The 26,396-nt window shown below is 43.9% G+C and overlaps 2 protein-coding genes across 5 annotated transcripts in view; one reads left to right on the top strand and one right to left on the bottom strand.

Annotated features, from left to right (window-relative positions):
* Positions 1–13,526, bottom strand: part of RGS20 (regulator of G protein signaling 20) — a 76,255-nt gene extending 62,729 nt beyond the window's left edge. Inside the window, exon 1 of one of the 2 annotated variants that reach the window (XM_061171665.1) lies at positions 13,354–13,526. In XM_061171665.1, the coding sequence (XP_061027648.1) occupies positions 13,354–13,526 (173 nt within the window). The remainder of the gene's footprint in view (positions 1–13,353) is intronic. The other variant, XM_061171666.1, reaches the window with a different exon arrangement.
* Positions 13,527–18,063: 4,537 nt separating this feature from the next.
* The window catches only part of ATP6V1H (ATPase H+ transporting V1 subunit H), a 62,610-nt gene continuing 54,277 nt past the window's right edge, over positions 18,064–26,396 (top strand). For all 3 annotated transcript variants that reach the window (XM_061172287.1, XM_061172288.1, XM_061172286.1), the window contains exons 1-4: positions 18,064–18,263; positions 19,621–19,774; positions 24,933–25,035; positions 26,042–26,131. In XM_061172287.1, the coding sequence (XP_061028270.1) occupies positions 19,662–19,774; positions 24,933–25,035; positions 26,042–26,131 (306 nt within the window). In that variant the 5' untranslated portion in view covers positions 18,064–18,263; positions 19,621–19,661. The remainder of the gene's footprint in view (positions 18,264–19,620; positions 19,775–24,932; positions 25,036–26,041; positions 26,132–26,396) is intronic.

Below are 26,396 nucleotides of genomic sequence, written 5' to 3'. Positions count from 1 at the left end.
TTATTCTAAACTGAAATGCAGTACAGTTGAAACTCAGTGTAATGTCCAAAGTCTCTATTTAATTATCTATTTTTTGCAAGAAAGCTTGCAATCTTAGCACAGCAAAGCTTTCCAAAATGATTGACCGTCATAGTCTAACATAATTTTAAATCACAGATTTCTTTTTCACTGCATATACAGTTTCTCTTAAGAAGATAAAGGAACAGGTCAACAAGGATTCAGATTGTGATATTTCATCCCAAGGCTTTTCAAGGCTTGATGTCAGTAACTTTGAGAAATGAAAAACCCTTTTGTTAAAATCGTAAGAGCCGGTGGAGGCAAGTATAAGGTTGACAAGTGCAGGGGAGAGAGACGTTCACAATCGTCAGTCTTCTGTTTCTTCAGTTGTGTACATGTATATAAAAGTTTCTAACACCGCTGTCGTTTGAATCCTAAGCACACGTACACCAACCCCAAGCCCACACCTTGGCCCTGCCTTGAAGTGGAGACACAGCAGAATCCACAGAGAAAGCTCTAGAGCGCCCCAAGCATGCACTTCAGCGTCCCCGCTGGGCTTATTAAATTACAGCAGACTCCTTCACAGGTCCCGCCTTGGCGTCTACACCGCGCCTCTGTCTAGTGTAATCCGTTCCCCTGCAGAACAGGTGACCTTTCTAAGAGGCAAACGTGATCGTGTTACTTCCCTCCCTCTAACCATTCGGTGGCCCCTCATGTCTCTACAGGACTTAACGTGGCATAAAAGACCTTTTGTGATTTGCTGATACTCCGTTCACTCACCCAACTTTCTCACTGTTCTTTTGTACTCCAGGCTCCAATCACATTAAGCATCCTTCGGTTCCTAAAATCCCCTCGTTCACTTGCATTCCTGCTCTCCGTATAAACTGTTCCCTCTGCCGGCATCACGCCCCTTTCCCAGTCGGGGCCTCCTCTTCTCTTCCTGGGCGATCTCCCACTTAGCTTTCAAGGCTCAGCTTAGATGCTGTTTCCCTGGGGATCTCACCAAGGCTGGGTCAGCTGCCCGTCTCCTTTCTCTGACCACAGCACTTCCTGCCCTCGGTGGTGACAGTGACAGTCCGTTTCCCTGTGTGGCTCCCAGCCCAGTGTGTGTCAGGACTGTGCCTTATTCAGACCCGTGCCTGAAAAGCCTAAAGCAGTCCTGGGACATAATGTGTATTCAATCAGTATTTGTTAAATGAACGAACTTAGAAATGACATGACCTGGATTTGATGATTGTGGAGGCTGTGTAAGGGGTACCTAGGGTTTTATCATGCTGTTTTTCTCTGCTTTTGTGTATATTTGACATTTTCTGTAATAAAAAGATTTTTTAAACGTCATGGTTTTTAACTTCTAGATGATGTGTCTCATGTCTTGTTAAATTGCAAAAGACAACAAACGGTGGGACAGAATCTGCCCCAATTCCATACACATACCTCAAGGGTATGCGTTTATTAAAATGGGTGTTCCGAGAAGGCCTGACGCCGAAGGGGACACCTGCACTCCATTTGTCCCCATCGTTGGGCCGGATCCATCAGTGTAACATTGGAGGAGCACAAAAATCAACAAACAGGATGGCAAGAACAAGGGGAGCCATTGTTCTGTCCAAAGCGGACAGCCTGTGACGGGCCGGGAGGGCTGCGTGGGCTCTGTGCTCCCCCAGTGGCTCCTTATGAACCGGGCTCTGTGCGAGCCTCACTGGGCTGCCCGAGAACTTGTCAAAGGGCCCTGATTTCTTCGAGCTGGACTTGGCTGAATTGGATGGCTTTGCCCGGCATTTTATTATTATTTTATTATTATTATTTTTTTAAATTTTTGGCTGCATTGGGTCTTCATTGCTGTGCGCGGGCTTTCTCTAGTTGCGGCGAGCGGGGGCTACGCTTCGTTGCGGTGCGCGGGCTTCTCATTGCGGTGGCTTCTCTTGTTGCGGAACACGGGCTCTAGGCATGCGGGCTTCAGTAGCTGTGGCTCGTGGGCTCGCAGTTGTGGCTTGGGGGGTGTGCGGGCTCTAGAGCGCAGGCTCAGTAGTTGTGGCTCGCTGGCTCTAGAGCGCAGGCTCAGTAGTTGTGGTGCACGGGCTCAGTAGTTGTGACTTGCAGGCTCTAGAGCACAGGCTCAGTAGTTGTGGTGCATGGGCTTAGTCGCTCCGTGGCATGTGGGATCTTCCCCCACCAGGGCTCGAACCCGTGTCCCCTGCATTGGCAGGTAGATTCTTAACAACTGTGCCACCAGGGAAGCCCTGCCCAGCATTTTAAAAGGAGTGTTTTCCTTGAGGAAGCTGGAGGCTGGCACCGACTTGAAATGACACATTTTGGGGCCATTCAGGATTCATAACTGTCATTAATTTCCTTCGGGACATGAGACATTTGGCTGAAGAAAGATTTTAACAGTGACCTCAGGTTAAAGAGGTCAAGAGAAAACTTTATATCTCTGATTAGGGTTTCACCCACGTGGTGGGAAGGAAGCAGGACCATAATGCATTTCTATCTACTAATCAATCGGCCAATCAATATTGACTGGGCTCTTACCACATGCCCAGCAGGTGTGAGGCCCCACCTGTAGAGGGGAATAACTAGGTTAATAACTGTGCTGGGAGAAACGGGCTACAGATCAAGCACGTGGGTCCTGGGGGTTCCCCAGGGAAGCCTGGATCCTTGGACGCACGTTGTTTTTTAATATTCAAAGTATCTGATAAAAAAAAAAAAACAACCAAATGAAATTATATGTGACAGGTATAATTGTTGTGATTTCATAGATGATAAAACCAAGACTCAGAGAATTAAACCCAACTTGGACCTGAATTCAAAGCCCATGCTTGCCATTCCAAAGACATTGCTTTATGTCATCGCACTGCCTGGTGGCGGTTTGGACCTGGGCGGGCCGGAAGGATGTGCGTAACCGAACTCCTGTAGCTGGCATAAAGGACGTCTTCGAGTCATCAGACTTCGATTAGTTACAACCCAGCCTCAAGTTTTACTCGTTTGAAATCCTGCAGTGCTTGCCTTTCCACCAGATGTCACCATTTACCATCCCTCACTCCCTCCGGTCTTTTAAAAAACAAGGGAGCACTGTCTTGCTGTTGGGATCCTTAGCATAGTGATTGCATCTGCGCCTGAGATGGAGGGCCGTGTGACAAGAAGGCCGCTGGGCGCTGAATCTTGACTCAGCGAGGAAGAATTTGAAAATGTAGTCAGCCTTCCACTTCCCCGATTTCCTACAATCCAAAGGCATTCTTTTTTTTTTTCTCCCCCTTGTGATTTCATGTCTGTAAAAAACAGCCCATTTCTGATGGACGAGCCAAGCAGTTATCTGGCCTTTGGCCGAGACTGCATCGGACAGAGGAGGCTCTGGGGTGAAGGGAGGACACAGGGAGGATGCAGGGCGGCCGCATGGGGCTGGGGCGGGACCAGGCCACAGCGTGGCTTCTGGGGAAGGGCCAGAGGCCGCCAAACACCGGGTCTCTCTCCTGCTCAGAGTTTATTCGCCCCTGATTACACTCTTGGAAGAGTTCATGCTCGGGGATCTAATATTAGCATTCCCTGCAGATTTTGTGAGCAGGAACAATACATTAGTTCATTTACATCTAAGTGCCAAATGAACTTGAACTTCCTTTGTTTCCTAATGGGAGAAACCAGGCCAGAATGAGAGGCTGAGATGCCCAGGGTACGCCTGGGGATATTGGGGAAGGAGTGGGCGGGGGGAGAGGGAGGAGAACTTCTCATCTCCTGGTTGGACCCAGGCTTATGGCTGTGGTGCCGGGGAGACCTTCTTTGCTTCCTTCCCTCATACCTTGCCTCTCTCAATGTTGTCAGAATATACATGGGGCAATGACGGGCCCCCAAAGCCTGGGCTCCCCCAGGGGCCAACAAATGACGGACATGTCTGGCTTTCTTCTATGAGACAGAAACTCTGGGAAAGGGGAGCCCTACAGACTTTGCTGACACTAGTGAGTTGTTAAAAACAGTCACTTTGCAGCTATTTTTAGGAAAAGACAAAAACAGAAAAAAGGCAGTGATAGGACCTGGCTCTTGTTTGCCGATCATACACTTATTTGTCAATCCAGCAAACTTGTTCTGCAGCAAAAGTGTCCATATAATTAAGTACATGTCCTCCTAGGATGGTGCTGGCAGAACAACGCTCTCTCTTCCACTGAAAACTTCAAAAAATACATCCTTCAGAACATGTGACCTTCTGGGCAAATGGTCGCAGATCAGAGTCTCAAATAAACAGGACTAAATCTAACTTGCAGAAGCAAAGAGAGCAGATTTATTACAGAACTGGGAAATGTGGAGCGAAATTGGTAACATCAAATGCTTTTGATCATTTCTTTCTAGCCATGTTTTATTCATTCCATTTGGCCATATTTTGCTCAACGATTTTTTACATAACCTCAAGCGACCTTTCCTGATAACTTATAGGTAAAAATAGTCATGTCCCCATGTGTCTGAGTTATCAGGTGACCCACACTGTATCCATCTGGTCTGACTCAAGAGAGCAGAGAGGGTCACATGAAAACTTCAGCGTCCACCCGTGTCCCCTCGGGGAGGGGATGTATGGGGACTATACTTCGGTTGTGGAGGGCCTATCCACGGATCTTTGCTAAATAGGGATAAACAGAGGAGAAAGATGGATTTATCTCTGAGATGTGATCATAAAGCTCTTGAGCGATAGATGTCAAGATGCCCGAACTCAAACATCGAAATCGGGGCTCTCTCCTTTGAGCACGTGGTTGCCTTGGGGGGTCCACACGCTGCTTCAAAGTTGCAGCCCCTCAAAACTCGTGCTGGACAGCTATTTAAGGCTGTCTCACAGCCGACGGGATGGCCAGGGCTGTTGACCCAGGCGTAGGCACCAGACCCCCCTGGGTTGGACTCTCTCTCCTGGGCACTGGCAGTGAGGACGTGGAGAGGCAGCGACTTGGTCTGAGCCTTTTCCACCACCTTCCACAGACCCCCGGGGTCAGGTTCCTGAGCTGCTTTGGCTCCTGCCTCCCTGCTGTTTACTTTTCTCTTCTAGTCAGGTGCAGTTTGAACAGGCAGTTACAAAACTGTGTTGAGACCATGCTTATGATATTTAATTCATTCTCAGTCTGTTTTTGAATAACAGTCCTTAGAATGGTCTCTCACTGGAAAATGAATCCTTATAATTTTTCGTGTTGAGAATTCAAAATCACATCAGCAAAATAGATTCTTTTGGAAAAACGTATTTGGTTACATCATTGACGTCAAATTAAATTGCTTACGTAGTCTGCCATTTGGGTTTTACTCTTGAATATTTGAATATATGCCAATTGTCACTGCATAGTTTAAACTATTATCTTTCAGCATAGTTGCTTCATTTTAAAACTACTTTTTTCAGTCATTTAAAATGCAGTAACTGTAAAACCATTTTGCAGAGGTTTCTAAAATAAGCTCTCAAATGATACAAGCCTAATCTGAATTGCTTTATGCACGGAATGGAAATAAACAGTTCGTACTGAACCTAAAACACAAGATTACTATCTAAGATTCCCAGTAAATTTCATCTACATCTTTACCCTGCAAGAAGGCAACACTTAAAATTTTCTAGCATGTTTGCAGTGGTTTTATGGTTTGGTGAAGGCTGGCTTGACTTTGGCAGGAAAGCCAACAACATGATGTTATGAGATCTTTTGCACAATGGAAATGAGACTTAGATATATTTCTTAATAACCATAAATTTAAAATCTGAGAGCGATAAAATTTATGACTAAAAGTCTAAACAGCACGCCGAGGCCAACAAGGATTTTTTACAGTATACTTTTGAGACTTCCAGACAGGATCTTTTGCCATTTAAAATTTTTTCTGAAAGGTTAAGTTCAATCTTGCTATCCAGTGAGTCTAAAGCATATACTAGCTGCTCGCACTGTGGTATATAAATAGAATATGGAAAGCTGTATTTATGTATTTATTTAATTTGTTATTTAATTTTAAAGGGTAAATTCTAAGCTCTAGTCTTTGTGATTTTTAACAAAAATGTTTTTATTATGTTAATTTTCAAAATTAAAAAAATAATAAACTGAGCAAATACACTAACAAACCCTCATATCCATCACTGTTTCAACAGCTATCAGCATATTGCCAGTTTTGCTTCACCTCCTATCTGCCCTACCTTCCTCTCCTCCTGGATTATTTTAAAACAAGTTGAAAGTCACAGTCATTTGTTCTGCAGACACTTCCGCGTGCCTCTTGGGACTTTTTAAAAAGCATAACTGCAGTCCCATTTGAGCTGGACATTCTTTAGACAGTCAAGGGGACATCACTGCCTTTCCCTTTGCTGGCACCTGGCTCCATGCCCTCAAAGGTGCCCCTCCCTCCGCTTTAGAGATGCTGTCCAGGCAGAATTCTTCCAACTTTCTTCCACCAGACACGAGGAGTGAGGCCCGATGTCTCCTCCCTCCCTTGCTCTGCCAGTTAATCTGGAGAGGTAAGCCTCTTCCCTCATTCTTTTCCCCTTTCTTTTTATGATATAACCAGACTTCTAAAGAATAGTCACATTTTACAGTCACTTTTTACCTCTATTAGTTCCATCTGATTAACTGTTTCAGTAGTTACCACCAATCCCTCTGAACCGTGACTCTCTCATTCTTGGGTTCTCATTTTGCCCTATCTTTTGTTGCTCTGACAAGAATTTTCATGTGATTATACAGGAAGTGCAGTTGTGTCATGTGTCATCCACATCCTGGCATATCTTAAAATATCTTTCTCTTGTGTTAAGGCATGAATGACACCTGGCTATGAATAAGTCTTGAGACACAGTTTTTTTCTTTTTTTTTTTTGAAAGCTCTCTAGTTATAAGTCTATTGTTTTCAGTTATTTAGTGCTTCAGAGAATTATAAGGTAAAGTTTCTTTTTTGTTTCCTTGTAGGTAATCTCATTTTCCCCCTTTTGGGTATTTATAGAAATAATGTCTTAATTTTTGAAAGTTGAACATTCTATGAAGATATTACTAGATTTAGTTTTCATTGTCTGACGGAATACAATATATATTCTCAAATTATTATATGAAATCTTTATTTATATCAGGAATATAAAATTGTGTTTTTAAAAAAAATTGATTATTGCTATTTCACTGCTCAGATCCCCTTTTAATCTGTTCCTTTTATCTATCCCTAAGGTGAATTTTGAAGATCTGTCCTCCATATCCCTTATTTCCTCTCCTCCCTTATAATTTTAATTTATCTTTCTTCTCTGTGTTCTGATAGACTTTTTCAAACATTTCTTTATTTTGATATTTCCTACTTTGATAATTTTAATTTTTGTGGTGTCCAATCTGCTATTAAAAGTCTCCCTCCTTTTCAAAATTGATAACAGAATGTCTTATCTCCATGCAAAACTTCCTTTTCTACAGTTTTTGGTGATGTCTCACTCATTTCAGAAATGCAACATCTGCTTGAATATTATAATGAATATAACATGGGCACGAGTTATTAAGACGTGTCTTCTGTGTCCTACGTGAGTATGCCGTGGTGGTTCAGTCAATGTCAACCGACAACAAAGCTACCAGTGGCAGCAGAAAGCACCTGGCTCCGTAGGCTGAATCTCCAGGCAGCGATGCTGGTTGGGCTGCAGAGAAGCCCTGTGTGGCTCTTGTCACACACCCTGGAAATCAAGCCGTGTGAGAGAATCCGGAGACACCAAAGAATAAGAGGCTTCTTACCATGTGCCCTGAGCCTGGTGTGACTGGTAACATACACGAAGCACTTCAGAGCCATCACTTTTAGAAATACTGCCATTCGTTTGTGTGTCCAGAAATTCTAGGTTTACAGTCTCAAGAACAAAAGCTAAGGGCTTCCCTGGTGGTGCAGTGGTTAAGAATCCGCCTGCCAATGCAGGGGACACAGGTTCGAGCCCTGGTCCAGGAAGATCCCACATGCCACGGAGCAACTAAGCCCATGCGCCACAACTACTGAAGCCTGTGCTCTAGAGCCTGCAAGCCACAACTACTGAGCCCATGAACCACAACTACTGAGCCCGTGCTCCACAACAGGAGAAGCCACCACAATGAGAAGCCCACCCACCGCAACGAAGAGTAACCCCTGCTCGCTGCAACTGGAGAAAGCCCGCGCGCAGCAACCAAGACCCAACACAGCCAAAAATGAATAAATATATTTATTTTAAAAAAAAAAGAACAAAAGCTAAGTTTCAAACTCAAGCTAAGTTTGAAAACTACCTAATGCTATATATCCTCTAATAGAGGATTCAGAAAAACTTCAGATGAGCAAAGAAGCCCATAAAAATAGTCTACCTTTGCTAAACCAAATTATTTGGTGGCACTGGTGGAGATGTTTGCCTCTAAAAATATAATCCAGCAGCGAAAACCCGATCTTTAATGTAAAACCCTGAAAGACAATTATTTAAATGTTAAAAAAAGTTGGTAAACATGATCAAAACTTGTATTTAAAAGTTTTCATCTAAAACTTTGAAGAATAGGACTGATGTGGATCTTTTTTTTTTTAATAAATTTATTTATTTATTTATTTATTTTTGGCTGTGTTGGGTCTCCGTTTATGTGCGAGGGCTTTCTTTAGTTGCGGCGAGCGGGGGCCACTCTTAACTGCGGTGCGCGGGCCCCTCACTATCGCGGGCTCTCTTGTTGCGGAGCACAGGCTCCAGACGCGCAGGCTCAGTAGTTGTGGCTCACGGGCCCAGTTGCTCCGCGGCATGTGGGATCTTCCCAGACCAGGGCTCGAACCCGTGTCCCCTGCATTGGCAGGCAGACTCTCTGTGGATCTTTTTTGTACAGTTATTTTCAGAGTAGAAAAATCTTGTGGAGAATGAAGACGGTGACACTGGGTTTTACACGATATTCCCACTGGCGGGAAGAATCACATTTTCCCAGAAGCCCCTGAGTCTGGAGCCTGGTGAGCCCTCCTCCCTTTGCTCACCTGGAAACACCTGCAGTAGGAACCCAAGGATTCCCGGCTAACCCGTGCGCGCCAAGGACGGAAGATGTAACCACGACAGACTTCCAGACGAGCCTTTCCCTAAGCAGGTTTGTGAGCCTCTCAGGTGTTAAGCAAATTAGTACAGAATTCTTTTCAGTGGGTCTTCGGAAAGATAAGAACCATCTTTGTCCTTCTCAGCGAACTTACCGTTTCACAACTAGAGGCAGGACAGACAATTTTGTCTTCTGAATATGTTCATGTGAAGGTGCTGGATACTAGAAGCATAATTCCTTTCTCACTAAGATATTTTTTCCTCTCCTTTCTTCTATCCTTTTTGCCACACAAAGCTCCGTTGTCTTCATAGGTACCCTTTGGGGCCTTGGAATTGATTTCTCTCCTTTTAGTGTGCAATGTCTCAAAACAAGTGCTTTGAGCAGATGCTCAAGGGGTCACACATCTGGAACAGGAGAGCACTTAGAAGTCTGTACTCTTAGGGGGGCATCGACATTGAAATGATATGAACAATAATTTTGTGTCGAACACTTTCTTGTCTAAGCTCTGACCACTTTTATTACTGGGAAAGAATGCACACACATATACGTATGTATCTGTATTGATAGATGGATGGGTAGATGACTTGACTTATTGCCAGTGTGGCTGGAAAGTGTCCTCTCTCTCTCTCCCGTTTATTATTCGAAAGAGTGACTGGTCCAGGGAGCATACCACCTCCCGCTTGTACTTTGTGCCCTGAATGGAAGGAAGCAAAAATCCTTGTGGAGAAAAAATAATTCTGACGAAGCCAAGTTCGTGAGTGTGTGTGCGTGTGTGTGCATGTTTGGGGAATATTAATTTATTTTGTAGTAAATGAGCGGCTGTGTTGGGCTGCTTTGGGCAGAATGCACAGAGAAATCGCTATTGAGGCTACTGGCTTCACGCCCACGAGATTATAGCCTGCTTCTAAAGCACTGCCAGAATCTATCGAATTAGTAATGAAATCATTGTCAGAAAAACCTAGGTTCAGATCACCACTCAGCTGACTTCACACATGTAACCAAGAGTTTTTCCAAACTTGTTTTCTCATCTCTAAAACAGGTCTAATGATATCAGTGCTACTGACCTAATGAAATTGGTTAAGAATCCAAATAAAAAGAACAACAGGAAGAACCACAATAAATGTAGGCAACACATTTATGCAACACATAAATGTATTGTTATTTTCAGTCTAACCTGCCTTTGGAGGGCTTTTACTTTTTTTTTTATTTTTAATTTTGAAATAATTATAGATTCACCGGAAGTTCCAAAAAAGGATGTACACAATGGTCCCACGCACTCTTCATCCAGTTTCGCCCAATGGGAACTTCATAAGTCGTACAACATCAAAATCGGGAGACTGACATTGGTACAATTCTAAGAGCTTACTCAGATTTCACAAGTGTGTGTGTGAGTGTAGTTCTATGCAATTTTATCACATGTGTAGGTTTGTGTAACCACGGAAATCAAGATAAAGAAGTGTTTCATCCCTGCAAAGCTCCCTCAAACCACCCCTTTGTAGCTGCATCCACCACCCTCTCACCATCCTAGTCTTTGGTAATCACTAATCTATTCTCTATTTCTATCATTTTATTTTAACAATGTTATATAAATGGCATCATACAGAATGTGACCTTTTGGGATTGGCTTTTTTCACTCAGCCTCATTCCCTTGAGATTGATCCCAGGGGCAATGTCAGTAGTTCATTCCTTTTGCGTATCAGTAGTTGATTCCTCTTAGTTGGTTTATCGTGTTCCAGGGCACGGATGTACCACAGTTTATTTAATCTTTCATCCCTTGAAGGACTTTTGGGTTGTTTCTAGTTTTTGGCTATTATGAATAAAGCTGCTGTGAACATTAGCATATGGAGTCTGTGCAAACATAGGTTTTCATCTCTCTGGGATAAATGCCCAATAGTGAAATTGCTGGACCATATGACAGTTGCATGTTTAGTTTTGTAAGAAACTGCCAAATTGTTTTCCAGACTGCCTGTACCATTTTGCCATCCTCCCAGCAATCTTTGAGTGATCTAGCATCTCTGCATCCTTGCCAGAAATTGGTTTTGTCACTATGTTTCATTTTAGCCATTCTGATAGGTGAGTAGTGATATTTCATTGTGTTTTTAGCTTGCATTTCCCTAGTGGTAATGATGTTGACTATCTTTTCATGTGTTTATTTGCCATCTGTGTATGCTGTTTGATGAAATGCCTGTTCACGTCTTTTGCCTATATCCTACTTGGAATGTTTGGGTTTTTTATTCTTGAGTTTTGAGAGTTCTTTATATTTCTAGTTACAAGGTCTTTGTCAGATATGGGGTTTGCAAATACTTTCTCAAAGTCTGTAACTTGTCTCTACATCCTCTTAAATAGGGTCTTTGGCGGAGCAAAAGTTTTTATTTTTGATGGGCTCCAATTTATCAATTTTTCTTCCATGAACTATGCTTTTGCTATATAAGAACTCTGCCTGCCTTAGGTTATAAAGATTTCCTATCATTTTTTCCTATAAGTTTTACAGTTTTACATATAGTTGTGCATTTAAGACCATGGCCTCTGGGCATCTAGACACATTTCAGCCCATGTTTTGCTTACTTCTCTCCATTTCTAGACATTATTTCATGTCTACCTTAAATGTCACCTTTTCCACTCTTTCATTAGACCTTTTTCAGTTGTTTTACTCCATATCAATCTTATTCCATCTCAGTGTCTTACTGCCTTACTGATTGAAAGGGTGTAATCACATAGATAGCCTCTAGTATTGACAGGACTCATGCTGATAGGATGCTATTTTGATAATACTGTGAGTCTGTAGAGAGGAAGGACAATACCTTTCTCTTTCTCAAAACTTAGCCCAAGGTTTTGCAGATAGTAAGGACTCAGTGATATTTGTAGAATTAAATGCATTGAGTTCTACCATCCTGATCCTTGCTAGATGAGGGACATGGCCGCCTAAATGTGCATCTATATTCAGACACAATAGAAAAAGGCAACACTGAGTGGAGAGGCCAGTAGCATCCCAACTGGATCGCTCCTGACTGCTTGCACCTGCTGCTGCACAGGCTGGGACCTGATTACCTGAGTTAATGAGGTCAGGATGGCAGCTCGGAGGGCCCAGCGCCCCAGGGCTGTCGATTCCAGGATGCTGTCGGAATGTGTACTGCACGTTCATAGATACTTTCCAATCCTTTGCCTATGACTCTGCTTAAAGCATACTCTCCAAGGCAGTTAGAACTTTGAAATTATATGTGTGTATGCACATATTATATATATACATACATGTATATTATATATATGCACACACGACATATACTGTTATTGCTGCCTGTTTCTAGTTGTCTCCAAATTCTACCTTTTAGAAATCTCTTTTGTGTGTGTTGCCTACATTTAGATGCCCATTAAGGACTTCTGGCCATTCTATCCCATTTCATTCTAGTTTCCTAAAGACCTAGTGTTTCGGTGATAGGAGGAGGTGTGGAAATTCATGTATTATTTGTCTGAAAGCTCCAAAGTGAAGATCAGTACATTCCTACAGAAAAAGGTTCCTAATGACTAAAAAAACCCACAATTTTTCTTCTCCTTGTGCCAATTGGTTAAAATAACACTGGGGAAAGGGCAGATCCAGATAATTAGAGTCTACAAATAAATAATGATTATTATGAGGATATGAGCATAGGGACAGATAGATTTTCTAGTGCTACAGGATTTGGACAGGTTTGCTGTCGTAGGATTTGCAGCATTTAATTCTGAGTTCTGATCATTATTTGTCAGAGGTATTAACACATGCCCATCTCCCTCCACATGAATAACCTTTGAAGAGGTGGTTCTATTTATAGTTAAGAGGATTTACAGACTTAAACTGTACTTTCTGCAAAGATACACACAATACTGAGCAGGAAAATGGTTACTCTTTAGGGAAATCATGTTATCTAGTGGCAGAAATTCACGCTTAGGAAATTCACCTAGGAAACTATGACTTTAGGAAAAAAAACCCTTAGCTCCTTAATGTTCTTATGTGCCTGTATTAGTTTATCAGTTTGTTTTCTCGAGCAATTTTTGTAGAAAGCTTTTCATTACTGTATGGGATATAATTTTTATATCAGAGAAAAATATCTAAGGCTTAGTATCAATAACCACAAAAATCTATGTCTAGGTTTTTTGCTTTTTAAAACATTACCTCCTGAAACATACAAACAAACAAAATGTAATTGTTTGCCTTGGTAAAGGGAAGTTGTTTAGATTGGAGAAACCTGGAAGGATCAGATAATTATTATCAAGGTTCTAGTTTTTCTCTTGGGTTTGGTTTGGAAGCATTTTTGATAAATTATCAATAAGATAAAGTGAGCCCTGGCACTAAAGCTTGCTTATGGTTTTATATTCTTTCTGGATAAACCCTTTCCTTGTCAAGAAAGGTCGCGGACTGTGGAGACGGTCTTACCTTGACATTGTGCCTGGCCATGGTGCCTCCTTCATTTTCCACGGTTTGATGAATGTTCGCATTATATTCCTCAGCCCTAGGCGGCAGCAGAAATTGTATCCGCATAGATGGTCTGGAGAAATGTTTCTGGAGGTCTTCTTGGTTGTCTGGGGAAAGCCTAGGCATGTTTTTACAATAAAGCCTCCAAACGAGTCCTGTAGCTTGATTTTTACACCACCAGCCCAGGGTCCACTCTATTTCTCTTCCTTTGGCTGGTGCTGGTCTGTCACTCAGTCTGCTGGGGGCCTCCCTGCAAAGTTACATCAACTGAAGCAAAAGGATTATCTGTGTTGTGGGTCAGCAGTTTATCCACAGACCGTTAGCTCTATTCCAGGACGAGCCTCTGATTTTGAGCATCCAGGTATGTTATGACTGCCCTCTACAGGTAGCAATGTATTCCTAATTCAAATTTAATGCTAAATCAAAACTGGAAGACATGATTCAAGTGATATATTGCTTAGTATATCATGATAAAGGAAATAGATTGCGTGGCAAAATTCTGTGTTCGTAGTGTGTGATACTTCACAATTTTGGGCTATACACTCAAGAGGCAGAGGAGCCACCTGATCTATCTAGGTCTCCTAAAAGGTCACTTTAGTAGCAGTCAGCTTTGCGGCTGGAAATGTGTGCTAAACTCATACCCAAACTTAAGCCCAAGGATTATTACACTTTTTACTTAGGTCATATAGAATTAATTGAAGTGATTTTCTTAGGCGGTAACTAGTCCTCTAATGATTAAGCCAAGACTTGGCTTCTACATCATACTTCCTATTTGTAAAGTGCTTTATAAATATAAGATTATTAAACAGAGTACAAATAGATAGACCGTAATACCTTTTTCTCAAACGGTATCTAATGCCCAAGTAGCCTCTGCTGGCTCTGGGGGTGCACAGAGGTAAGGATCCCAGGTATGTATTACGGGGGACAACGAACTGGAGAAGTTTCCTTTATAAAATGATCCCAGGCCCCCAAAACTGACATACAAAACTAACACAATCCCCAGCAACATCCCAGCTCCCTTTTTTGCAGAAATTGACCAAGCTGATTCTAAAATTTGTATGAGATTGTAAGGGACCCAGAATATCCAAAACAATCTCAAAAAATAAGAACAGAGTTAGAGAATTCACACTTCTCAATTTGAAAAATTACTACAAAGCTACAGTAACTAAGACTGGGGTGCTGGCATAAGGATAGACACATAGATCAACATAATAGAATTGAGAGTCCAGAAATGAACCCACACATTTTTGGTCAGTTGAGTTTTGACAAAGGTGCCCAGACAATTCAATTGGGAAAGAACTGTCTTTTCTGCAAATGGTGCTGGAACAACAGGACGGCCTCAGGCATAAAAATTAAGTTGGACCTCACACCACATTAAAAACTGAACTTGGACTTCCCTGGTGGCACAGTGGTTAAGAATCCGCCTGCCAATGCAGGGCACATGGGTTCAAGCCCTGGTCCAGGAAGATCCCACATGCTGCGGAGCAACTAAGCCCATGAGCCACAACTACTGAGCCTGCTCTCTACAGCCCGCAGGCCACAGCTGCTGAGCCCGTGTGCCACAACTACTGAAGCCCACACACCTAGAGCCCATGCTCTGCAACAAGAGAAGCCACCACAATGAGAAGCCCGCACACCGCAACGAAGAGTAGCCCCTGCTCGCCGCAACTAGAGAAAGCCCGTGAGCAGCAACGAAGACCCAACACAGCCAAAAATAAATAAATAAATAAATTTACTTTTTAAGAAAACTGAACTCAAAATGAATCACAGACCAAAATGTAAGAGTTAAGACTATAACACCCTTAAACGAAAACATAGGAGAAAATATTTGTGACCTTGGATTAGGCAAAGCCTTCTTAGGTTCAATACCAAAAGCGCAAGTGACAAAAGAAAAAAATAGGTAAACTTGACTTCATCAAAATAAAAAACTTTTGCTCTTCAAAGGACATCATGAAGAAAGTGAAAAGACACCCACAAAATAGGGGAAAATATGGCAAATCATACATACATAATAAGGGACTTGTATCCAGAATATAAAAAGAGCTCTTAAAAAAAACAACTAGAAATGGGTGAATTGTCTAAATAGACATTTCTCAAAAGAAGGCATGCAAATGGCCAAAAAGCGTATGAAAAGATGCTCAACATCTTTAGCGATTGGGGAAATGCAAGTCAAAATCACTAATGAGATACCACATCACACCCAATAGGTTGGCTTTAATAAAAAAGACAGACCATCACAAGTGTTAGTGAGGATGCGGAGCAACTGGGACCCTCATACACTGCTGGTGGGAGTGTAGAATGACGCAACCACTTTGGAAAACAGCTTGGCGGCAGCAATTCCCTGTAGATATCCACCGAAGCAAGAGAAGTGAAACATATGTTCACCAAAGACACGCAAATGTCCAGTAATTGGAATCAACCCATATGCCCATCAGCTGGTGAGCAGATAGACAAAGTGAGGTCTAAACGGAATATTATTCAGCCATAAAAAGGAATGAAGTAGTGATACGTACTGCCACGAGTGAACCTTGAACATTATGTTAAGTGGGAAAAGCCAGTCACAAAAGACCACGTATTGTATAACTCCATGTATAAGAAATGTCCAGAACAGGCAAATCTATAGATACAGAACGTATTGATAGATTAGTGGTTGCCTAGGGTAGGAGGGTCTGGGGAGAGATGGAGAATGATTGGTAATGAGTAAGAGGTTTCTCTTAGGGGAGATGAAAATGTTATTACACTGATTGCAGTGATGGTTGCCCAACCCTGGGAATATACTGAAAATCTGAGGGTCTAAGGACCTGGTGTTTGGTTCTGGATTCTCAGAACGAAAATGGAATAGGTGGTATCAGTAGACTCAAATTGACCTGTGCGATTTCCGGAGCTGGAAGGCACCATCAAGAGTGTCTTGTCCTCCTTCCCATCATCTTCTTCATTTTGTGAATGGGGAAACATGCATGGGATATCAGGTGATGTGTCCAAGGGCTACATGTGATAGTACAGTTGGGACTAGCCTCCACATCTCCATACCCTGGGGCCAGAAACCATGGCTCTGCACCACCCTGCAAACCAAATCGTTTGTGTTTCTCTTTAAGGATGTCATTTAGGTCCACCAGCCTTTTCCTCACTGTCCCACTCTCATTTCTGCATTTTCTATTCTGGTGTCAAACATTGGAGGAAACATTTCCTTTGAACATTTGTTAATCTCTCTTAGCACTTTCCCCACACTTGTAAACATTCTCCCTCTCAGAAACTTCTTTCTACTTAAAAATTATTTCTATGAACGTTCTTTCATCTTCTTAAGTTTAATTTGTTAATGATTTTTATCTAAGTAAGTCTCCTAATAAAACATTGCACACACAGTGCTCCTGAGATCCTAGTAAACATTTTTTCATATTTGAGGGTGTGTGTGTGTGTGTACATCTAGTGGACCTGCAGCATTGACTGGCATTCCCTGGAATTCTGTGTAAAGCAAGTGTCCTGGAGACTGCAGGAAGGAGAGTTTGTATGAGAAAAGAATTTTACAATCTGTTCAAGGTGAGTAAAGTACTTACTGACAAATGTGTATTTATTTTGCATTATTCCCAAGTATAAGGACATTTCCTACAGGGTCAGTGTAACAGGCAGGATGGAGAGACTTGCATCTGAGAGCATAAACATCTCAGAGTGCGTGGAAGCTGATGGACTCTTAATCCATGCACCTCCTAGAGGAAGCTGAAGAAGGCAAGGGGATGGATTCTCCTCTAGAGCCTGGGGGGCGGCGTGGAGGACTCAGCCCAGCCAAACATCGCAGCCCAGTGACACCCACCTCAGACTTCTGCCCTCGAGAACTGTAAGATAATACATTTGTGTTGCTTTAAGCCAGCAAATCTGTGGCAATTTGTTACAGCAGCAATAGAAAAATAATACAATATTATATACTATTCCTACTGTGTTTATTTGTAATCAGTGTATAATATTAGTTTTGTTTTCAAAACTTGACCTAAATTTAACATTTGTAGGAGAAATGTATTGGTTATACCTACAAATCCCTTTCAGCAGTTATCAAAAACAATATGCTATTATATTATACCCGCTCACTAGTTGCAGTGTAGCGTTACTCATTATTATCTTAAGACAGAGAGGGAAGCTGAGGCCTGGACTGGGGAAAACTTCGCCTCAAAACGGGGTTTTCAGAAAAATACAGGGTGCTATTAAATTTGAATTTTAATTAAACAGGAATAGTTTTGTTGTTGTTGTTTTGTTTTTTTAGTATAATTGCAGCTGTGGCATGGAACATCCACTGTTCGCTAAATCTGCAGCCCTAGGGCAAGATAACTTGTGACCCATGTCTCAGCATCAGTTTCATATTGACACTCGGAATAAGAACGCCTGCTTCACTGACTTGTCAAACCCAAGTGAAAGTCAACCGATTTCAAAGCACTAAATTAGACTTTTCAGAATGACGGCTAAGCTAGATGAGTTTTGGCCCGGCCCTCCCCCTCGGACTCCGCCCCCGGGGGCGCCGGGTCTCGGGGTGCGGGGTCCCCGCGTGTCCGGCCCGCCCCCAGCCCCGCACTCAGAGACGCCCTCTCGCGCGCAGGGCGCTCCTCTGGCTGTTTTGGGCCCTCCCGGCCTCCGCCTTCCGGGCGGTCACGTGCCTCGGCCCACGTGACCGGCGCTCCTGTCATTCCCCTGCGGCCGCTGCGGCTTCCTCCTGCCTGTAAGGCCCTTCACGTCCGCTCGGTGCCGAATCGCGCTCGCGTTCTGGCGCCGCGTCCCCGCCGCCGCTCAGGCCTCCGGACTCGGCAGGAGACCCGACTCGGCGCCCCAGCACGGCGGCGGTCCCGACTCCGGACCGCCGCATCTTCCCGCCGCCTTGGGGTGCGTTGGAGGGTCCCGCGGGTTCGCTGGGTGAGGCCGCGCTCGGGTCGTGCCGTCTGCGGCCCCGGCCTCGGTCCCCGACTCCTACCCCGGCCCCGGTCCCCGACTCCTACCCCGACCCCGGCGAGGCGGGAGCGCGCTGGGTTCTGCCGCCCAGGCGCCGCCTGCCCTCCTCCGGCCCCGGTTCCCCGATTTCTTGCCTTCCGGGCCTCAGCGGGGTTTTCGAAACTGGGGAGCCTTCCCCGCAGGGAAGGGCAGGGGAGAGAGGGTGGACGGGTGAAAGGTGTGCTTTCCCCAGGATTGGGCCGCGGCCCTGGCCGGCTGGGGGTTCGAGTTGTTCAGGGACCTAGGTGACCGCCCTGAGGCACCTTTAGCCGCCGCAGGAGGGGCCGCTGGGGCTGAGCCAGGTTCCAGCTTGGCCCGGACGGAGGCTGTTTTCACCTGGGCCCAGCCAGTCCGCATTGCCCGTGTTTGTTCATGCAGCACATCCTCAGATGTAGAGGTTACTTCCAAACTGACTAAGGTCACTGGGATCCTGGAATAGAATTTGGGGTGTGGTTTAAGCTTCTTTGTGGTCAGAACTCTGAGCTTATATTTTGTAAACCGGAACTTATAGTTTGTGTCGTGATAAAATCAGGCTTAAGCTTTTATCTTTAAGTTTAGGAGTGAGAATTACTTAAAAGCTCATTAATGTAGGATCATATTATCAGACCTGTCTCTCGTGTTGGCTGAGCCTAAGCTGTAATCTTTATTTGTTTCAAAAAATTCTCCCAATATTGATTTTGAAGCTGCTATGAATTTTGATTGAAAAAAGAAAGCTGTGTCTTCTAAGATACTGCATTCCCACTTTGGGTGTTTTAATTTGAGTAAATAATGTTAGAAAGGACATGTAGGTTTTTCATATGCCACTTTAAAATGATGCTTAGTAAATGTGAATAAAGTAATTGGTCCTATCTGTACCATGCAGGTTCTTATTTTTTCTCTTATCAGAAGAGGAAAGTTGATCTCAACTGTATACATTTAAAATACTTTCCTATTTTGTATGCCTATTCTAAGCATGGTTTCTTAATTCAGTATCTTAAATGGTTACTTTAAAAATCTTACTGCGATATTGGTGCCAATAATTAGAAAACCTTTCGTGGAAAAGTAAAAACCTATAGAGAACACTTCTGTGGAACAGTGCATAACGGGACAAGATTTGAAATATAATGGCATAACTATTTAATATTTAGGATGTTTAGTATTTGAGTTGAATGCTTGTAGAGATTAAGGTGATAATGATGCTATTGCTAATAATAATAGTAGTAGTTGTTAAAAAAACAATCACACCTTGTATTCTGGTTTTACCTTGCATCAGAATTGAAGGTCTGCAGAAAACATTCAAGATCATAAATTTAGATGACCAAGATGGATATCCGGGGCGCCGTGGATGCTGCCGTTCCAACCAACATCATTGCTGCCAAGGCTGCAGAAGTTCGTGCGAACAAAGTGAACTGGCAGTCCTACCTTCAGTGAGTGCTGGTTTGCTGTGAATCATGGGTAATCATGTGCCTTTGCTGCAGACTTTTTCATGGTCATGCTTCTGTGAGAGAAATACTGGAAAAATACTAATAAATGTGGAAGAAAACACTTCCTCCTTAGAATAATTAGCTGTCACAGGGAGACAGCTTCGTGTGATGGCAAAGCTTGGGGCTCTAGTTGGGAGGCAGCACTGGCCCAGCACTTTTGACCTTCTCTGCCTGGAAAGTGGTACTGTTTGGATGAATGGGAAGCACAGGAGGAGTGTTCAGGCCCTGGAGGGAGGAAGAGGATGATGGGCAGAGCCTGCCCGACTCCCCCCCCCCCCCCGCCCCGCCCCATATGCCTTGGTGATCAGCGTGGGGACGGGTGGTGTTGCAGAAGGGCTCAGACAACTAGCAAAGAGAGCAGGCGTTTGAGTTTCAAGACTTGGGTTTGAATTCTGGTTCTTGTGTCTACTAGTTTGCTGGTCTTCGGCAAATCCCTGAACTCCTCTGAGGTTCACTAAAGTAAATGTGAAATGGGGATACATATCCCATGGGAGCATTGCTGAAATCGTGTATTTAAAGCATTAGCACAGTTGAATACAAGCATTGGTGTGTTGAATACATTGAATAAATTTTAGTTCTTTCCCCCTCCTTGTGTGTGTTAAGATTTAGCATGTGGGTGTTCTGTACTTATCTTAAAGTGAGTGTTCATTTATCCTTGACCATACTTTATCGTGTTGACTTTACTTCACATCTGTTTATTTTGGTATATTCATAACGGTGAGTTATTAAGGAAATTCAGTTAAGATTTGCATGCATATTTTGAAAAACAAATTGGGAAAGCTCTAGTTTTATATTTAGCAGTTTGCTTTGTTCTAAGAGGTATATGCAGTGTACCAAAATGATCCCATTTATTTTTGTTAATTTAGTTACTCCTCACATGTTTAATAACCACCTGCCAAGTTTGAGGCATTTTTTCCAGTCTTTGAGGCTACAAAAAGATAAACTTGTAATCTAGTAAGGAGGTCAGGTATATAAACTGATCATTTGGAGATCAGTTGACCATATGTTTAGGGGTCTATTTCTGGGCCCAAGGAACACAGTTTTAAATTCACTGTTGGAGGAATTAGAAATAACTGATAGTTCTATGCAGGAGTTAGATAATCACATTTGCCTTTTGGTTGGATTGTTCTTCCCTTAGTGAGGAGGGTAGATTTGTGGATAATAAGCCTAGAGCTAGGGACAGGTTAGAGCAGTATTTGGGTTGTGGGAATGGCTAGAACTGGGGAGATTGGAGAAAATCTTAGTCAGTTTGATGTATGAGGGTGACAAAGCATCTAGGATGACTTCTGGTTTCCCCGTCTAAGGGCGTGGATTATGGTGAGGCCACAGATTCAACGGCAGGAGCCAGAGGGGCTTTCTGCTGTTTTCTCTGGTCATCTGTGTCTGTGTAATTGTTTAAGTCCCCTGTGAAATGAGGATTTTGAGCTCTGTTTCCTAATCTTAGTCCAGAGAGTGTTTAGACTGGAAGGCAAGGAGTTTCATGTTTATAAAGCCCGACTGTTTATAACCTAAATAGAATAATATTGAACTTGATCATAAAGCACTGGCTGATGGGCAGGCGTTCCCTCGCGTTGGCATTTGGAACGTTCATAGTTACAGGGAGATTTTTAATTGCTTTCTCTTCTGTTTCTCCTGTTCCAAGGCCTCGCCACTACGCAAGTCATAGTCTCCCTTTTTTCCTACTTCTGCCCTTTATTCTGCTGTCCAGCTCGTGAGTTTCCTTTATAGAAGCCATCTACTCTGTACGTCTGTACACAGATGCTCCCCACGTGTCAGCCGTGTGCCTCTGTTGAGCTGGCTGTGGGGACACTAGTGGATGTGAGATGTGCTCCCCCCACCCCCAGAGCGCTCACAGCTTGTTGGGGGCTGGACGGGACCCGTGAGTTATCAGTGAATCTGATGCCACATTGTTTTCTGATAGAGTAAAACCCGTGGGAGAATCGCCCAGTGTCAAAGGCCAGTATCTCTCACACGTTAACATGTTACTATGGAAGTCCTGTGCCTTAAAGTGTATTTACATGTGATTAAACTTCTTAATCATTCAGGTAGGCAGTCCATAAACGAATGGGCATGGCTATTCCAGTCAAACTGGAATCCAGTAAAACTGTCCTGAGGATGCAAGAGTTAAAATAGCGTCCTTCCTCTCGAGTTTAAAGTTTAATGAGGAAGCAAACCTTTAACTGAAAAATTAAATAATGAATTGTGGTAAGCATTAAAATGGAGACATGTCAAGTTTTCCCAGATAACAAAAGGAGGGAGCGAATCATCACCCAGCAGCACTGGGGACGTCCTCAGGGAGCACATGAAGATGCCTGTGGGAGTCACGGGCAGAGGGAAGGAGCCTCCGGGCAGGGAGTGGAGACGCAGAAGGATACGCAGGGCTCGGGGAGCTTCAGGTCTGCTGGTGGAGCCCTGCCCAGGCTGCTGCAGGCCGGAGTGTGGCGCCCACACGTGCCAGCTCTGGAGGGGTCGTCTCCTCTCCTCTTGTCCCTGACAGTCCACACCCCGTCCAGGCACAGGTCTGCACATCCAGGCCCTGTCCCCAGTCTGACCGCCTCTCTCCAGGTGCCCCGTGCCGCCTGGCGCAGGCTGCCCGCATCTCACACGTGCTCGCGGGTCCTGGCCGGGGTTCTCTACGGTCACTGTTCCCCGGAGGTACAGTTTTAACAGGGCAGTGAGAGTCATTTCAGACAACGTGGATCAGACCCACACGGACCTGCTGTGTAGCACAGGGAACTACGCTCCATATTTTGTAATAACCTACAAGGGAAAAGAAGCTGAAAGAGAATCTCTCTCTCTCTATATATATATATATAGATAGAGATTTTACTCTCTCTCTATATATATAGATGTAGATTTTATATATATATACCTGAGTCACTTTGCTGTACACCTGAAACTAACATGACATTGTAAATCAACTCTACTTCAATTAAGAAACAGTGTAGGTCAGATCGTGCCCCGGTGCCCCCAGCCCTGCAGCTGCTCTGCATTCCTGCTCTCTCACACAGCCAGCTCACTGCTGCCCCAGCGTCCTTGCACTTGCACTTCTGTCTGTGGAAGTTCCTCCTGGATCACTTGGTTCGTTAACTCCCTTCATTCAGGTGTCTGTGCAGGTGACCTCAGGAAGGCCTTCTCTAATCCAGCTAAAATATGTCCTTTCCTCCCTACCTAGCTTTAGGTTTTTTTTTTAATAAACTTTTAGAATCCTGGCATTATGATGATATGTGTGTGTGTATTTTTTTAAAAAGTATTTGCTTTTGTGCTTGTGTATTTTCTGGTTTCTGCACTGGAATGTGAGCTCATGGAGGGAGGGATGTCTAGTTCATTGCTGTGTGGCCTATTCTTTAAGGTGTCTGGCACATAGCTGGCTGGCAGCTAATACTGGCTGATTAGATCATGAATGAGCAGAGGACTTGGAGGGGTGCGGTGGAGCCAAGCTTTTGGGAAAAGAAGTAACGTACTTGGTAAGTCACATATTGTTTCATGGTAATTTTGTAGCAATTCTGTGAAATAAGTTTTCTATCCTCATTTTAAAGATGAGTAGACAGCTGCTCACGTAGGTTAAGTACCATGGACGTGCTCATAGGTTTTAGTGAGTCAACTGATTGAAAAGGTTTTTGTTGAAAGCCTCTGCCTAGGTGCTAGGTAGAGCCGCCTTTCAAATTCATAGTCTGACCAAATGAAAGGAGTAAAACAGTCGGGGGGGGGGGGGGTGGGTGTGTTTGACGAAGCTGCCTGGCAGTGTAGGTCAGAGGGATGTGGAGGAGGGTTGGATTGGAAGCAGGAAACCCGTTGGACCGTGGCCATCGGGCTGAGCCACCCCAGAGGCAGGGAAGTGGGGAGGAGACTGATGCCAGGGGGAGGAATTGTGAGGACGGGGCCCGCCCAGACTTGGCTCATCGCAGGAGGGGCCGGAGTCCATGACCTGTTAGATTGTGGGACTGTCAAAGGAAGATTACAGGTGAAATAATTTAAACACAGAAAGCAAAAACAGGTTCCTTGGGACAAATGCAAGGAAGTTAGACTTCAGAAGGAATGGCTTGCCAAATAAAAACACAAAAGAAAGCTGCAAAATTTCAAGATTACCAAGTATAACCTTCATGGTACACTTTCTCAACGGTAGAAAAACTGCATCTTTTTCATATGATTGTCCTATGTAAAAAGGTGTGGCATGCTTTTACATGTCAGCATAGCCAAATTTGGGGGTAAAATTGTTTGAGCTAGGGAGTCCAGGTTTATGAAAAAAGACTTCATTTATTTGGGGGCTGGAACCAGACAGGGTGGCGGCGTTATCTTGGTCTAGCCTGGGGTGCGGAGTGCGTTTTCTCCGGACCAGCTGTGGTATGTGAAGTGCTGAGTCTTAATGGAAACAGGGCACAGTGTCTGTTTTTGCTTCCATCGTCCCGTCAGCCTGGCTGGGGGATAGAGTGTGTGTGGGGTATACATTCACGACCTCAGTTCTGCCCCTGTAGGGTGTGGAGTGCCTGTGTCATATACGTGATCTGTGAGTGGGGCTGGGAGAGGTCAGCCTGGAGTTCAGATCGCGAGTTAGCACTGCGGGGCGGGGGGGGCGGCGAAGAAGATGGAGTGCGGGCTGACTGCTGGGAGGGTGGGGATGTTTTCAGAGAGGATTTACTCACATTTTTCTGGGTCTGAAGGGAAAGAATATGCTGGAGGAAATGACTGCAGAAAGTTGTATACAGGGGGTTTGGTCTTGATAACTTAGATGGCCAAGTAAATTGGCTTGGGACGGGGGTAGGCTGAGACTTGGATGAGGCCCAGAGGTGGCATTTTAGTGAGTGTTTCCTGTGGACCAGGCCCTGTGCTAACCACCTCATGTGAATTATTTCATCCTCAGTTCCGCCCCTTCAAGGCATGTGGTTCTTGTTCCCATTTTGCAGGTAAATTAGCTCCGGTCGGGGCCTGGGAGGCCCATGGGCAGTAGGTGGGGCGGCTGGACTCAGGCGGCAGGGCCGTGGGACGCCTGGGTCTGGTGTCAGCCCTCGCAGAGAGAGGGGAGAGGCAGGGCGTCCTGTATCGCTTGCTCCCAGTGGCTCTTCAACTCTTGCTGAACGAAAACCTTGTTCTTTCTTTCTAGGGGGCAGATGATTTCTTCCGAAGACTGCGAATTCATTCAAAGATTTGAAATGAAAAGAAGTCCTGAGGAGAAGCAGGAGATGCTTCAGACTGAAGGCAGTCAGGTGATCAGTTCAGATATTAGACCATGAACCTGCCCCGTGTCATTAGACATTCTAGAAATTTTCTCAATGACCATGTGATAGTCCACTGTAGGTAGGCGTCATAATTTAACTAAAGATTCTTTTTTAGTGGAAGACATTTGAGGGATCTCTAGTTTTCTTTGTTAATTTTGGAAAAAATGTCCTGTTGAGTATGTTTATTCCTCCATCCTTTTCTGCATTTCTGAAAAATTTTTTCGAATTAGAATAGATTCCTAGCATGGAAATTACTGTTTCAAAGTATACAGTATTTTCAAAGTTGCTTAACTTTTCTGTTTTTTAGACAATTTTTTTTCTACTTTGTATTCTCACTAGAATAACATCTAACTCCGCTGTCCATCAGATTTTTTGATACGGTGCCCTGGTTGGCTGAAGGATCCCGTATACAGATTCAGCCTGATTCTCACAACAGTCCTGGGAAATTTGGGAGGAAACATGTCGTGGGTGCCAGTTTTGTTGAATTCTAGAGAGACAGCGACACAGGTGTTAAATCCTAGGATGGAGACTGCTCAGAGCCTTCTGTAAATCCTAGGATGGAGACTGCTCAGAGCCTTCTGTAAATCCTAGGATGGAGACTGCTCAGAGCCTTCTGATTCCAGCGATGGGACCGAATTCCTGCATTTGTGCTGCTCTGGTGTTCGGCTTCCTAGTAAAAGCAGAAAAACCCCAAAACCAATGATAATATTAGATTTGTCTACGTAACTTAGTCTTTACGGTATTGAGTTGATAGTGGCGAGGTCTGTCTATTTAAAAATAGTAAACATTTTGACGTCACTAGAAATTATTAAAAAACTGATGCAAGCCCTAGTATGGTCCTCCCATACTTCATCACAGTATTTGTAAAAGGCAGGCATTTTCTATAACTGCATCCTAATTTAGGCAAGAGAAATAATATTTGAATGAAATTCCATTAAAATGTCGTGTTTGCACATTTGAAAGCAGTGGTTAACGTTCATTTCATCTTTTCTAGTGTGCTAAGACATTTATAAATCTGATGACTCACATCTCCAAAGAGCAGACAGTTCAGTACATACTCACCGTGGTCGACGACACGCTGCAGGTGGGTGTGCTCTTCACCTGACACGTTTGGTCCTCACCTTTTTGTGTTCTCCCAGTAACAGCACTTCTGTAAGGTTTCACCTAGAGCACTGGTTCCCTTCCAGAGTGTGAGAGTATATTTTTCTTCATTGTGTGAGTTGTAATTTGCTAATAGTGGTAAAGATGGGACCGCCCACACACTGGCTATTTTGTTGTTTTTAGGATGTCGGGGAATCAGTATGTCTTTTTTCTGTATTTCCTCAGAGTTCTGTGTTGGACAGCAGCGG

Source organism: Eubalaena glacialis, chromosome 17, assembly GCF_028564815.1.
Source record: "Eubalaena glacialis isolate mEubGla1 chromosome 17, mEubGla1.1.hap2.+ XY, whole genome shotgun sequence".
Classification (NCBI taxonomy): Eukaryota; Metazoa; Chordata; class Mammalia; order Artiodactyla; family Balaenidae; genus Eubalaena; species Eubalaena glacialis.
This window is presented reverse-complemented; position numbering and strand designations above follow the sequence as displayed.